Source organism: Antedon mediterranea, chromosome 7, assembly GCF_964355755.1.
Source record: "Antedon mediterranea chromosome 7, ecAntMedi1.1, whole genome shotgun sequence".
In the NCBI taxonomy this organism is placed as follows: Eukaryota; Metazoa; Echinodermata; class Crinoidea; order Comatulida; family Antedonidae; genus Antedon; species Antedon mediterranea.
The window spans coordinates 14,563,638-14,576,913 of record NC_092676.1 but is presented as its reverse complement, the minus strand read 5'-3'; the positions used below and the strand labels follow the sequence as shown (position 1 = coordinate 14,576,913).

At 35.2% G+C, this 13,276-nt stretch overlaps 1 protein-coding gene across 2 annotated transcripts in view; it reads right to left on the bottom strand.

Moving 5' to 3' along the window:
* LOC140055731 (thyroid hormone receptor beta-like) overlaps positions 1-13,276 on the bottom strand; it is a 41,292-nt gene that overhangs the window by 23,649 nt on the left and 4,367 nt on the right. For both annotated transcript variants that reach the window (XM_072101111.1, XM_072101112.1), the window contains exon 2: positions 2,138-2,210. In XM_072101111.1, coding sequence (XP_071957212.1) covers positions 2,138-2,153 — 16 coding nt within the window. In that variant the 5' untranslated portion in view covers positions 2,154-2,210. The remainder of the gene's footprint in view (positions 1-2,137; positions 2,211-13,276) is intronic.

Below are 13,276 nucleotides of genomic sequence, written 5' to 3'. Positions count from 1 at the left end.
TAATTTCGATCTTGATCGTTTTTGTTTTAAAAATGGTAGCTAGAGCCTAGGCCTTTTTGCCTCAAAAAGCTAGGTGTACGTATATTTAATAAACCTTTGTAAACATTTGTTGAAACAATAATAGCTAGCGTGAGCCTAGGGTGATATGAAAAGTGTTTAAAAGTCTTTTTGTATCATTTGTGTAAATTGTTTATTATTTTGCCACCAACACATATTTTATCTGAAAAAAAAAAAACTTTTCCTACCGACCTACCCATTTCTAGGATTTACCAAAAACGTGCCTTATGGGCATGAAATATTTTTTCAAACTCTGTGCAAGGGTCAGTTTGTTAAAGTTTAGCTTTTGACAAACACTTTGATACCAAACTTGTTTTCGGCGCTCTAATTTCAAGTCGCTTTTGGGATGTTTTTTTAAATATTCCCAGGGAACTACAATGATGCTCTCTAGGCGTCTCCCGATAGGCCTAGGCCCCATATGGTTATCGTCAGATGAGTCCATAATAAGTTTTAATCATGTGGGTCACTTTTCTATGAGATTAACAGATATATACTGTATAGATGAAATTAAGTAATTCAAGTTATTCTAATTTTGTTATATGATTATGAAATAAAAGGTTTGTAACTCATGTGAAAGAGAATTGATTAAGAAAAAACATTAAAATCTAGTACAAAACATTAGCCCGATGCGCTCTATTAAATTGGATTAATAACTAGTACAAGAATATACTAGTTGAATACCGTACACCATGTGGCTGCCAAGAAGGGCTTGCGCTGGGGGTACGGCGGTCGGCGATCGTGCGTATAACTATAAATAAAAACTAGCCTAGGCTATTCCAATCGTAAACGTTTACAAATGAAATTTTATCGGAGCGCCTAAAACAGCAGCTCCATAATAAACAAATCTTTTCATCATATTTAGTATAACATCATGCTAAAATGCCTTGAAAACTAGGCAGAAGCCTACGTTAGTATACTGTAGCTAGGCCTAGCCAACGAGGTGACGATATGTACAATCTGTGTGGTGAGGCATTTATGTTCGGTATATAAGACGCACCCTTAATTTAGAGGTCAAATTTGCGTGTCAAAAGTGCGACTTATACACCGAAATATACGGTAATTACTATTTTTTCTGAAATATATTGTCAGCTAATATTAGCATCGTCTTTTTTATCCTGCTAGCCTAGTCACAACGTCAGGTGTGTATACCAACGGCATCGCGCTATATTTAGACCTTTACAGGGTTTGCCCACTGTCTGGTCATGATCTGGATGAGAGGCTTGTTTCTGAACATCTAAACAGTGCTATAACAAATAATAGTAACAGTAGAATATGAATAAATTAGCCCAGATATTTATTGTTTAAACTCCAAAAATTAATGGAGTGTGTCTCCTGTTTCTGCTGTACTATTATCATGAATAAATTTGCTAACACAATTACTGAAATCCACAAGATTATGCATAAATGAACATCCGGAACAACCACAGTAAACATTGTTTTAACTGTGTTTACACGGAGTAATATAATTTTGACACGGCCACTTACAATTCAGGTTAAGACAAGAATTATGAAATACATTTTTAAAAGGGATTTTAAAAAACCTGTACAAATCATAAAGTTAAACTTATTTTTATTTAAAATTATTTTTCACTTGCCAAAAAATAAACTGAAAAAAAATGTTAAATAGTAAAGTGCAATGTATGTGACATAATGTAATATCTGACTTTAGGGTTGGATAAACCGGTTCAGCTACTGTGGTTAAGTTCACTTAGTTTGACCGTGGTCTCGCCAATGTTCACTGAAAAAGAATGTGGTCATTAGCTAGGCCTTGCCTAGACTATTCAGGCCAGGCTAGCAGGCCTAGCAAGAAGTGAGGCCTAACTAGATTTTGTGGGAAAAATACGGTACTGTATACAAAATACGGTATTTTTTTTATGAGCGCAGTTTCTGCTGCCAAAAAAAAAAAAACGGTATAAATACGGTAATAAAAAAATACTGTATTAAATAAGGTATTTTTTTGGCAGCAGAAACAGGGCCTTACATGCCGTGCTTCTTAAGTGGTAAATAATCATTTTGAAACCTGAGCTGCACTGACAAGATATAATAAGATAAAAGTTGGATAAAAGTACAGTATATATACCTATTGCTTGATCCATTCTTTAACTTCTTTTAGTCACTTGAAATTAGTAGTTTGAGGTCAGTGTGTCCTTTTCCTGAAAAGAAAAAACAGTTTTTGGAATAAAGGCAAAAACTATTGACGTTTCCTTGGCTAGCGAAACAAAAATTATCTAAATGTATTAGAATAATATAACCTAAAAATTACAACTGCATATCTTATATCAATATGCTAGCTATGTAGTTTTCGTTTTTCCATTAACCCACATCGTCTCGTCATTTAAAAGGAGCGATCTGAGGAGATAAAAAAGCATGGCGAATTGGCAAATCACTATCGCTTATGCTAAATGCATGTGGGTACTTTAGGTAGAGAGTAGAAGCATGTTGAAAGTATTGAGTATAAACAGTTTTATTTCTTACATGCCATTCTTCTTAAGTGATAAATAATCATTTTGAAACCCGACAAAAACTACATCAATAGAAATTTCCCACAAATAAGAATTTGAATAAGGCACTGGTGAACTAGCAAACTTCTAATGCCGACAGGAAACCTTATAACTTTACACATGGATACGTATCGATGATGACATCATATATATTTTCTGGTTGGTAATAATAATAAAATATGCAATTTTTACATTACTATTATCATGTTGTTCATGAAACCTCCAGAAACTAAAAATAGCGTTAATTTATAGAATATTAAATTATGCATTTAACAAAGTATGTGGTTACCGTGTGTGGCATTACAATAAACATTATTATTATATATATATATATATTATTAATATATGGCTATAAGCAGTGGTTTTTACATGCATCTCTTTGATAATCGATATAACTTACATATCCGTCAATTCATTAAAATCCATGCTGTAAATGTACAGCTTATGAGGGACGCCAATTTGTTATCAAACTGAATAACAAACATGTTATTTCACAAAGGGGATGCCAAGGGCCCCTGGTCGGCTCGGCTCTTGAGTAATTTATAGATCGTTTCAATCGATTTCTGAGCACATAAAAATTCAGCCCAGAAGAATACAATTATTTTGGGTTACAAACTTTTTAGGTATTGGTCTATGACTATTTGCTTTAATACTTTTTAACTTTAAAACAATGTGGATACTATTTTCTGACATTGAAATCATTGTCAAATTGTGAAAAATCCTGAAAATACAAGTTAAATGAACAAGAAATATTTCTTACAAAAAACGCTGCTCGACATTTTAAAATTAATCAGTGTTCTTTCTTCAGATATATTTATGATTAATTATTAAAAAGATATCCTTTAATCGCAAAAATACATACAAATCAAAGATAGTTCTTTAATTATGATTCACGTGCCCATTTAAAAACGGTCAATTTTGAACTTTAATGTGTATTGCGCACGGATCCTACTACTACTCTACTGTCTGAACTATGTTTTGTTTACAGGCTATGTAATAAACGATGTTTCGTTTTAAAATTGCATCATGCCTGTTTTGATGAAATATTACACTTAGTACTGTGGCATAATATGGACTGTTTAAATAAATGTTAAAATAATAGAATACAAGTAGGATATTGTTTTTTTTAAATGGAAATAGCGATGGAGCACTCCATTCATCATTAATTTGCCCCATGTTTTTATATCCATGTGTGTATGATCCTCAGATAGATACTTTCTGAATTGTACTTTTGTCTTAATTTAATGAAATCACGTCTAGCCTTTGAGCAGTTTCAGTTTTTAAATGCTTTCTTTTTTCGTGCCCGCGGCTTTAGCCAGCTATGTCCCAAGAGGACATACTCATTCAGAAGCTATATCAGAGCGGTAACTATAGTTCTAGAGGCTGACATTTTTAATAATTTGTAAACTAGGACGGGTCATGTTCAAATTACAAACCTCAAAGCACATCTGGGAGAAGAGATTCTAAAAAAATTTACTGATAAATACAGTATTATTGGGATGCATGTAGACGTTCAATAAATAATGACTTTGTTCTTGCTGTCAGCCTTGGCCGGTTATTATAATAATTCACTCTCAGTTACGATTCCATGGTACACTGTGCAAGTCCATTTTGGCTCTGTGTGTATGTGAAATGCTTCATACCCGATCAGAATACAACTACTGTATACAATTTATATTTGTGAGACAAAAATAATGCAATTAGAAAATATAAAAAAATTCTTATTTTACATTATTTTACATAAAATTCAGTTTGTGACCTAATTGAAATAGATCAAACAATCTGAGTGAAAGTGTCTTTAAGAACTCTGTTATGTAAACATAGAGCCACAACCTTACTGGCCAAAATATCAACAAATTGCATTCACCTGTCATTTTGACAAAAAAACCTTACAATTATATATGGGATATCGACTGGAATCCTGTAATGAATATTCATTAGTGCTAAGCCGTTAAGCCTCTCATTGGCCATAGAGTTTCTACGTTTTCATATGGCGCAAGGTACTAAATATTGGTGCCAACCAGTTGAAGAATCATATGAAAATTTTCAAAAAAAATTCTTGTCAGCAACTATTCTGGGACTGTCAGGGACATCTCTTTTCCACAAGTTTTTTTCCCATATCAACAGTCCGGCATCAATATAGTTCTCTTGCTAATGCTTGGATGTTCGGAAGAACATTCGGGACAACTGGTACTGGTACTGGTTCAAATAACCGTCTCACAGAGACATCTGGTAGCCATTGACTTGAAGTTGGCATTTGGATGTGATACTTTTAAATGTAGGCCTACAGTATGAGAGTGACTACTACCAAATTACACAGTCACAAAACAACTTATAAAACAGTTCATATATACAGTTAAAACAGTCATTCCTTTTGTTGCATTTTCCTGACAAGAAGAAATCTTTTTTTCTTTTTTTTTTTGGAATTAGTCAAAGGGACAATACATCTTTTATTGATTGCAAATATTTAGAATTAATCTGAAGAAATTGCACTTAAATGCTTTAATTAACCGTTTGTCATGGTAAAGCAGGTTGTGGGCATACTGTGTCCTTAAAAGTGTCCTTGCGGAATTCTCGGACATAATCAATCGGTACCACTGGCGTTTCAAAGGAAGACCTGGGGATGGTACAGCTGCTGGAAGCACTTTAGGTGGCATTATTACAGGGTTCTTTAGGAGGTTAATTTGCTCTTCTGGACTGTTGACATATTCTTTGAAAAACACAACACCTGGATACTCTTTGCTAAAATGAAGATGCTGCATTTTTTTAATTCCTACCATCTTCTTGAAATAGGGTGTGAGAAAGCTTTGCCTGTCAACATTTTTGACATAGACCTCTCCTTGTTCATTTCCAATTCACTCCAGCAGACAATGATTTGCACAACAATGAAGAAACTAAGGTCTTGGAAAACCGTTGTTTTAACAGACCGAAGAATCCATCTACCATGAAGTGAATACTGTCTTCATACAGCCCATGTATGCATCTCCATAAACAATACCAGAGCAAATAGTTGTTTTTATTCTGGCCTGTGCAATTTACAAACACTTTTCCTATATACCATATTTATCCAGAAAATCATGAATATAAGAAATAACTGCAATTGATCCTTTTGAACTTTTGTGCCTCTCATCAATCAAATAATTTACCCGCTTTGTAAGGCCTTCAGCAGGTATTCCAAATAAGCCGCACTTCCATTGCGTTTTGAAATATATGAGCCCTGGCTGCAGAGAGTCACTAGGATATAGAATCTGTTGGGTGAAATCAAACTGTAATGACTCGTTATATCCGGACTCCAGGGTATATGTTCACCAAATATTTGACCTTGAAGGCTAGTCTTGGCCATTGCTACATTGGTTCTGTAAAAGGCTCTTCCTCCACATGTTTTAGATGTGCCACATAGTTGGTTATACTGTAACATAAAAGATTGTATTAATTAGTACAAATAATCTTGGTTGTTGTTAATTTCTATCGAGTTGACAACAAAAATGACAATGTTCATCTTATCCAGCAACATGTGCCCTGTCAATTAAGGGAGTGCTCATGCACTTTAATGGTTGTAGCATAATAATGATTGTGTATGTATATACCATCAGTGATGCACATTGTGCTTAGCTTCATTATTAAAGTCATTATCTAATAAATTAAAAGACTCACCGCTCTTGCTTTTTAGCAACAAAGACATTTGCACTGTGGTAGAGGATGTGTTATGCTGCACATAAACCCAGCACAGATCCATTATTGGATGCATTACCCTAAAATCTCGCCAGATTTTCTGTAAAGTAGTACGCTTCACTACTCTCAACAGTCATCCTGCAAGATAAAATAATAGCAACATTTCTAATTAAATATTGAATAAAAATCAGCATAAATGTTATTCTAAACTCTCAAAGTCAAATTTCAACCCTCCAAAAAACCCCAGGACACCTCAAAATAATGTTTTTGGCCCTATTCAACCTTAGGTGATGTGTCAAAATTATATTACTCCGTGTAACGCAGTAAACACAAAGTTTACCGCGGTTAACGCACTAACACACCTAACAGATGTTCGTTTACACATAAACTTGTGGATTTCATTAATTACGTTGGCAAATTGATTATTCATAAGTAAGCAAATGAATATTCATGAGTAGTACAGCAGAAACAGGAGACACGCTCTGTTGATTTTTAGAGTTAATACAAGCGTTTAAACAATAAATATCCTGCCTAATTTATTACATTCTACTGTTACTATTATTTATACAATTGTTTAGACGTTCAAAAACAAGCTGCATGCTCTCACACAGACCATGACCAGACAGTGGGCAAACCTAGTCTAAATATAGCACGATGTCGTTGGCGGTATACATGCATGACGTTGTTGACTAAGCTAACAGGATGAACAAGATGGCGCTAATAATTATTATTATTATTTTTTGGTCATTTTACTTCTATTGACTATGTTTAAATCGATCGAATATACAGAGTGTCTGATGTCAAAGTTACTGCTGAGCGCGAGATCGAGAGAATGTTGAGAGATGATGGTTATAAATATTATGACATAAAAATGGACTGACCAATTGCTTGCTTCGACCGGGCTTTTCAAGACGCACAACATCACGTTCAGTTCAGCGGAAACACACGTAATGTATTACAAAATGTACAAACCGTTTACCGTGTGTGCTGTTTTTTATTATTCAGTAAACGATTCAGTAAATACCTCATGAATATGCATGATGCAAAACGTTAGTAGCGTTAGAACTCAACTCTTCAATGAACATGGTTACACCCACCTCATTAACGAATTGTAATACACGGAATAACATTAACCGCGGTGCACCATGTTACACAGAGTAATATAATTTTGACACAGGCCCTTAACCTGTTGACATCCATCAACATCCCTGCAAAATCATCATGCTGCAAGATCAAAATTACAACCAATGCTTACCTTTAATAATGACCCTTCTACGATTTACTTCCATTTGTAACACATACTTTCTAAACAATGACACCTTGGATTTAGAGGTTGATAGTATATTTGGCTAGTTTCCTGTTTTTCGAACACCGTTAGTCTTTCCAAGCAAAGGCATACCGTGGCTGCTGCCATAGTTTTCGATGAATGTTGCCACATGTTTGCATCGGTTAAGACCAATCTAACCAGATTTCCTACCACCCAAATTTTTACGTGGCTGTGATACACCCTCCATGTTGAAATGTTTGAAGCCTGTGAGTTGATGTCCAGATATACTAAAAAATTGTAAAAAAAAAACCCAAATTCATAAAATTATCAATCTTCTAATAGAAGTGGTAGAGATAAGAAGTGAAGGCATGGGGAATCACAACAACCAAGTTCCAAACAGCATACAAACATGTATGGAATTGATGCTGTACATCCCAGGCTAGTCATTTATTTCTAGTACCATTATACTTTTTTTGGGCAGAATATTCATCACATAGAAAGTTATCTGAATGCCAAGGTCCTCGTCATGGTCCTGTCATGTGACACAAAATCTAGAAACACGATCTTCGTCACGTTTTTTCAGTCATATGACGACTATCACTTAAAACATATTGTAATAACTTATACTGTGCTTCTCTGTGGGCAAATTTTAATGTAAAATCTATGAAAGCACTAAATGTGTGCTTCAACAATGCTATATGCCTGCTCCTTAATAAACCTAGGTCATGCAGTGCCAGAACCATGTTTGTAGAAAACCACACTGCTCGTTCTACGAACTACAACGTAAGGTGGTGTTTGGCATGTTGTGCAGGTTGGGGAGGACAGGCAATATTGTCACAAAATGTATTTATGAATTTGCTTTTCCTTCATCCTATCTACATGGTAGATGGATGAAGCTGTTGTTTTCACCACGTGACTATGTTTTTTTTATATATCTATATATTTTTGTTTCCTTTATATTTTTAAAAATGTACACTAATTTGTTATTGAGCTATGGAGAAATTTTTTTTCCGAAATAAAAGATGAATGAATGAATGATATGCTGGTGAGAACCCTGGAATGCACAAACAGTATTAATAATAGAATGTTAAGTTTCTACCAATGAACAAACTCAAATGACTGTTGGCATACCTTCACTCCCTCTACATAGTATGTACAGCTGATCTGCTTCTTCTCACTTTGGTTTTTTCTCTTTTTACAGGTTCCAGCTCTACCATCTTCATTCTCCTTACTAAAACAAAATTCTAGTCTAATTGTTGAATACATGGCTTATTTCCCTTAAATATGTAGTCGGTAAATGTGCATATCTTGTTGAGGGTAGCTTCTGTTTTGCAGATTTATCCATTTGACCGTGTTATTGCTATGTAAAAGAAATATTTATTCTCGTACTACTAAAAACATTAGCTAGGTAGTAGATTAGGGATTATTTTATAGCAAAATATTACGCTTTGGTAATCATAACATGGTATACAGTATAAATAAAATCTACCAATAACACCAAATACGTACATCTTTGTATAGTTTAAATGAATAAATTCTATGTTGTACCTGTCTGACCTTTGTCACAACCCTAAAGCGTTCCTCGTCCGATGTATCCTTGACATGTGTTATCAAAAATGGTTATGGCTCGATCATTGCAGGTAGCTTCTTCATGTACAATGGTGGTCAATGGAGTATCTTCACATGTCGACGTATAGGCATCGTTTGTAAATTCAAGATTGTTATTGTTGGTGCTAGCAGTAGTACTACAGTAGCAGAATAATCATCATTATTAATCTCTACATCTGAAAAAAATAATGGGCAAGAATTTTACTATTAATACATTATTGAATGATGATACATTTTTAATTTCAGAGTGCCACTCTGGCAGAGAATTAGAATGTGAATTAAGTTCCTAAATTATTACTAGTTAGGCCTAATTAATATTAATATTAACAAAAATTAATAATCTATCAATCATTATTAATATGTAAATTACCACTTCTTCCGTCCAACTAAACACCTTTTCATAAATTTAAAAAAATAGGCTAGGCTTAGCCTAGGCCTAACTAGTAGACCTAGTATGCAGTAGGCCTATCACCATCATAAAATAAGCTCATATAATTATATTTACCTGGAGCTGTTGTATAGGCTGTCAGTGCTTTCCAAAAAAAACCCCAGGTGATAAATTAGATTGCTTTAACCGCTTCGATGTTGGTTCCATAGTAACATTTTGAAAAAAAACCTTATTTTATTTAATGTACAAAAAATATATGGTGAAACAGGTAATTATATATTTCAGCGCGGTCATAGATCTCAGTGAATGATGTAATTGTGCCTAAAAGGCTTCCGCCTACTCTAAAGCTAATTTCAAGGTTCTGCGCCCAGCGTTTAAACGTACCAATCAGCCCACTCTAAATTATTCTGTTTCCGCCGATATATTCAACTTCATTTAATTTTCCACTGATGAATTTTAAATATAGTAACAGAACGTTCAGTTGATTGCTCAAAAGGACTACCGATAGAGAATTAATACAACCTAGATTTCTGAGTCACGTGAAATGAAACGCGATGTTGTTGACATACCACAACTTCACGTTTTTAAGTAAGGCCGGCTAAAGAAACAAATCCACACAGGCCTCAAATTTTACCAGTGCCTTCGGTGCCCTTTCAATTGGCCTCAATGCCTTTGAAATTTAACAACAACCATGGCCACTACTAATTGCCATAGTGCCCTAGAATTTTTACCACAATAAAAACCACCGAATAACAAAAATATAAATATAAATTTTCAACAATGACTTTGAGGCGAATTAGCTACACTTCTAATAAATAAAGTAAAACTAGACTAGGTCTAATAAAAAAGGGATGCTGATAGGATCTTACTGTTCATTTTTGTTTACAAAAATAACGCTCGACTTCCTCTCAAGCTGCAAGACGTACTGTGTACTGTATGAAAACGGCAAAAAGAAAAGTTTTTTACGAATAGAAAGTATCGTTTGACTCCCGCTCAAGCTTGAAGACGTACTACAGTACAGTATAATTATGTAATCAGTGTTCTCCCCAGCCCTTTAAAGCGTCAAGGTACCGCTTAAAACCTTATCCGTGACGATTAAAAATATCAACCACAACCAATCAATTTTTTTATCGTGTATGTTTACTGGCGGAAAAAGTATGCTACAGTACCGGACAGAATTATTGCAGATTTTGAACGCATTCAACGCATTGTTAAAGTGTTGACAACGCGTTGAAACTGCGTTGTCCGTTGGCGTTGAAAGTGTTGAGTTCGTTGAACTGTTTATTCAACCAACACAATGTGTTGCGTTGAGTTTGCGTTGAAATAACGAACAATCGGATTCGTATGGTATTTACAGATTGCCAGTGTGTATTAGTAGTAGTAGTAATAGTATAAAATACAGTATTACAAATATTTAAGAAAACAAACATAATGTGTATTTTTCCGCGGAAACCTAGCTTAATATATTACACTAGGCTAGGCCTACTACTAACGAGTAGGCCCCGTGTGTATATGAGCCGCGTCTGCCATCGCAGTTAAAAGTAGTGGTCATGTCCTCAATTACTGTGTGCCTATATTAACTGGAGTATTAAATACCAAAGTTAAGGCGGCGGTGAATCTTGGAGGCTAGGTCACATCGTAATTAATTATTTCCAAACTAAAAACTTCGCAGTACTGTACTACATTTTTCTCGATTATTTATAAAAACAACGTAGCCTACACCCGCCGCCATGGAAGGCAACAATACACCACCAACATAACGATCCAGCATGGTCGTCGTCTTTTTCACGCATGCTTTTCGTGACGTGAGGGACGAACTGATCGAAAGGTGAAGAGTTCATTCATTATGAAATAACGCGTAATTAAAAGGGAAAAAATCGTTTAGTTTTATTGTTATCCATAAATATATCATTATCATGTATTATATTATAAATTAATTATTGTGATGCCTAACGTAACCCATGCAGAGAAAAGCGTTAAATATAATAACCAAGAAATAGGAATGACCAATTTGATGACAATAGGCAATGTTAGGCGTTTTCTTTAAAATCAAAACCTGTGCCATACCATATTATTCACGCCAAGGTGTAACCCACAAATATTTGAATAACCAAACAATTCAGAATAAAGAACCACTTTATTCTGATGCAAGACAATATATTATTACAGGCGAGGTTTAGGCGTTTTCTCTTTAACATACTATTGTTTTGTTTCTTAATATAATTATATTGGCCTCCTCCTGAAACTGTATGAATGGGATGGGAGTTGCGAGAATATGCAAGCGAACAGCCAACATTTTAATCAGTTTACAGTGTGATGCTTTTCAAAACGCGCAACGTTTTCAACGCGTTCAACGCTATGGGATTCAATTGTTTAACGTCGTCAATGAACGGTCAACGGGTTCAACACATTCAACACGCTCAATTGTTAACGTATTCAAAACGCTTTTTGTACTTAAAAATGTAATGTTGTTCGATTTATAAAGATTTAAATTGGTTCATGGGTGTCGGACACGTCAAATTTTTTAGTTCTTTCAAATTACATTACAACAAACAATGGGACAATTATAAAATAAAAACCAAAATAGAGAAACAATATTTTAACTTTATCTCTTGAATCTCGAACAGCTAAAAAATGTAGGCCTAAATAAAATTAATTACTTCGTCGTCATTAACGATCGTTAAATACGTCATAACACACGTGATGTTTTTCTTGAGGAAACCAGGGTGGCGGCCTCGTGTGTTGATGTCAATAATTTCCACGTTGTTTGATTTTACGACGTGAGGTCGTGTTTTCCCCCGGAAGGCCTACAGTACAGTGTTAACTGTTAAATATCTGGTAGTGACTGCCGATAGGTATTTTGCCTGTTGTTGTTACTGATCGTTCAGGCGTGTAATCGGCCAGTCTAGTGCTGCAGCAGCTAGCGTTGAAATAACTAATTGTTTACTTGACATGCTGATAATGACTTTCGTTGAATAAACAACTAAACGTTGAAAGCCGTTCAACGCAACGCAAACACAACGCAACGACAACGTGTTGAATGCGTTGGGATTTTTGCAATAATTCTGTCCTGTACTGTACAATCGTTTTAATGTTTGCTAACGCGCTATGAAGTGTCGTTTCCGGCCAACTACAGTTGCCTACTGATGAGTAGGCATATTTTTTCATTTATTGCGCATGTTTACCTGCGGAAAAGTAGGCTCCGATCGAGTTGTTTGCTAGCGCGCTATGAAGTGTCCTTTCCGGCCAACTACAGAGTTGTTCTACTGATGAGTAGGCATTTTTTATTTCATCAGAGAATTCCCCTTGACGTTCGTAATGAACGCAAAAAATGTTTCTTATCGCGTCTGTTTACCGGCGGAAAAAGTAGGTTACGATCGTGATGTTTGCTAGCGCGCTATGAAGTGTCCTTTCCGGCCAACTACAGAGTTGTCCTACTGATGAGTAGGCCTAGTTTTATTTCATCGGGGAATTCCCCTTGTGACGTTCGTATTGAACGCAAAAACATTTTTTTATCGCGTATGTTTACTGGCGGAAAAAGTATGCTACGATGGTTTTACTGTTTGCTAGTGCGCTATAAAGTTTCGTTTCCGGCCAACTAGAGTTAGTCCTACTGATGAGTAGGCCTAGTTTTATTTCATCGGGGAATTCCCCTTGACGTTCGTATTGAACGCAAAAACATTTTTTTATCGCGTATGTTTACTGGCGGAAAAAGTATGCTACGATGGTTTTACTGTTTGCTAGTGCGCTATAAAGTTTCGTTTCCGACCAACTAGAGTTAGT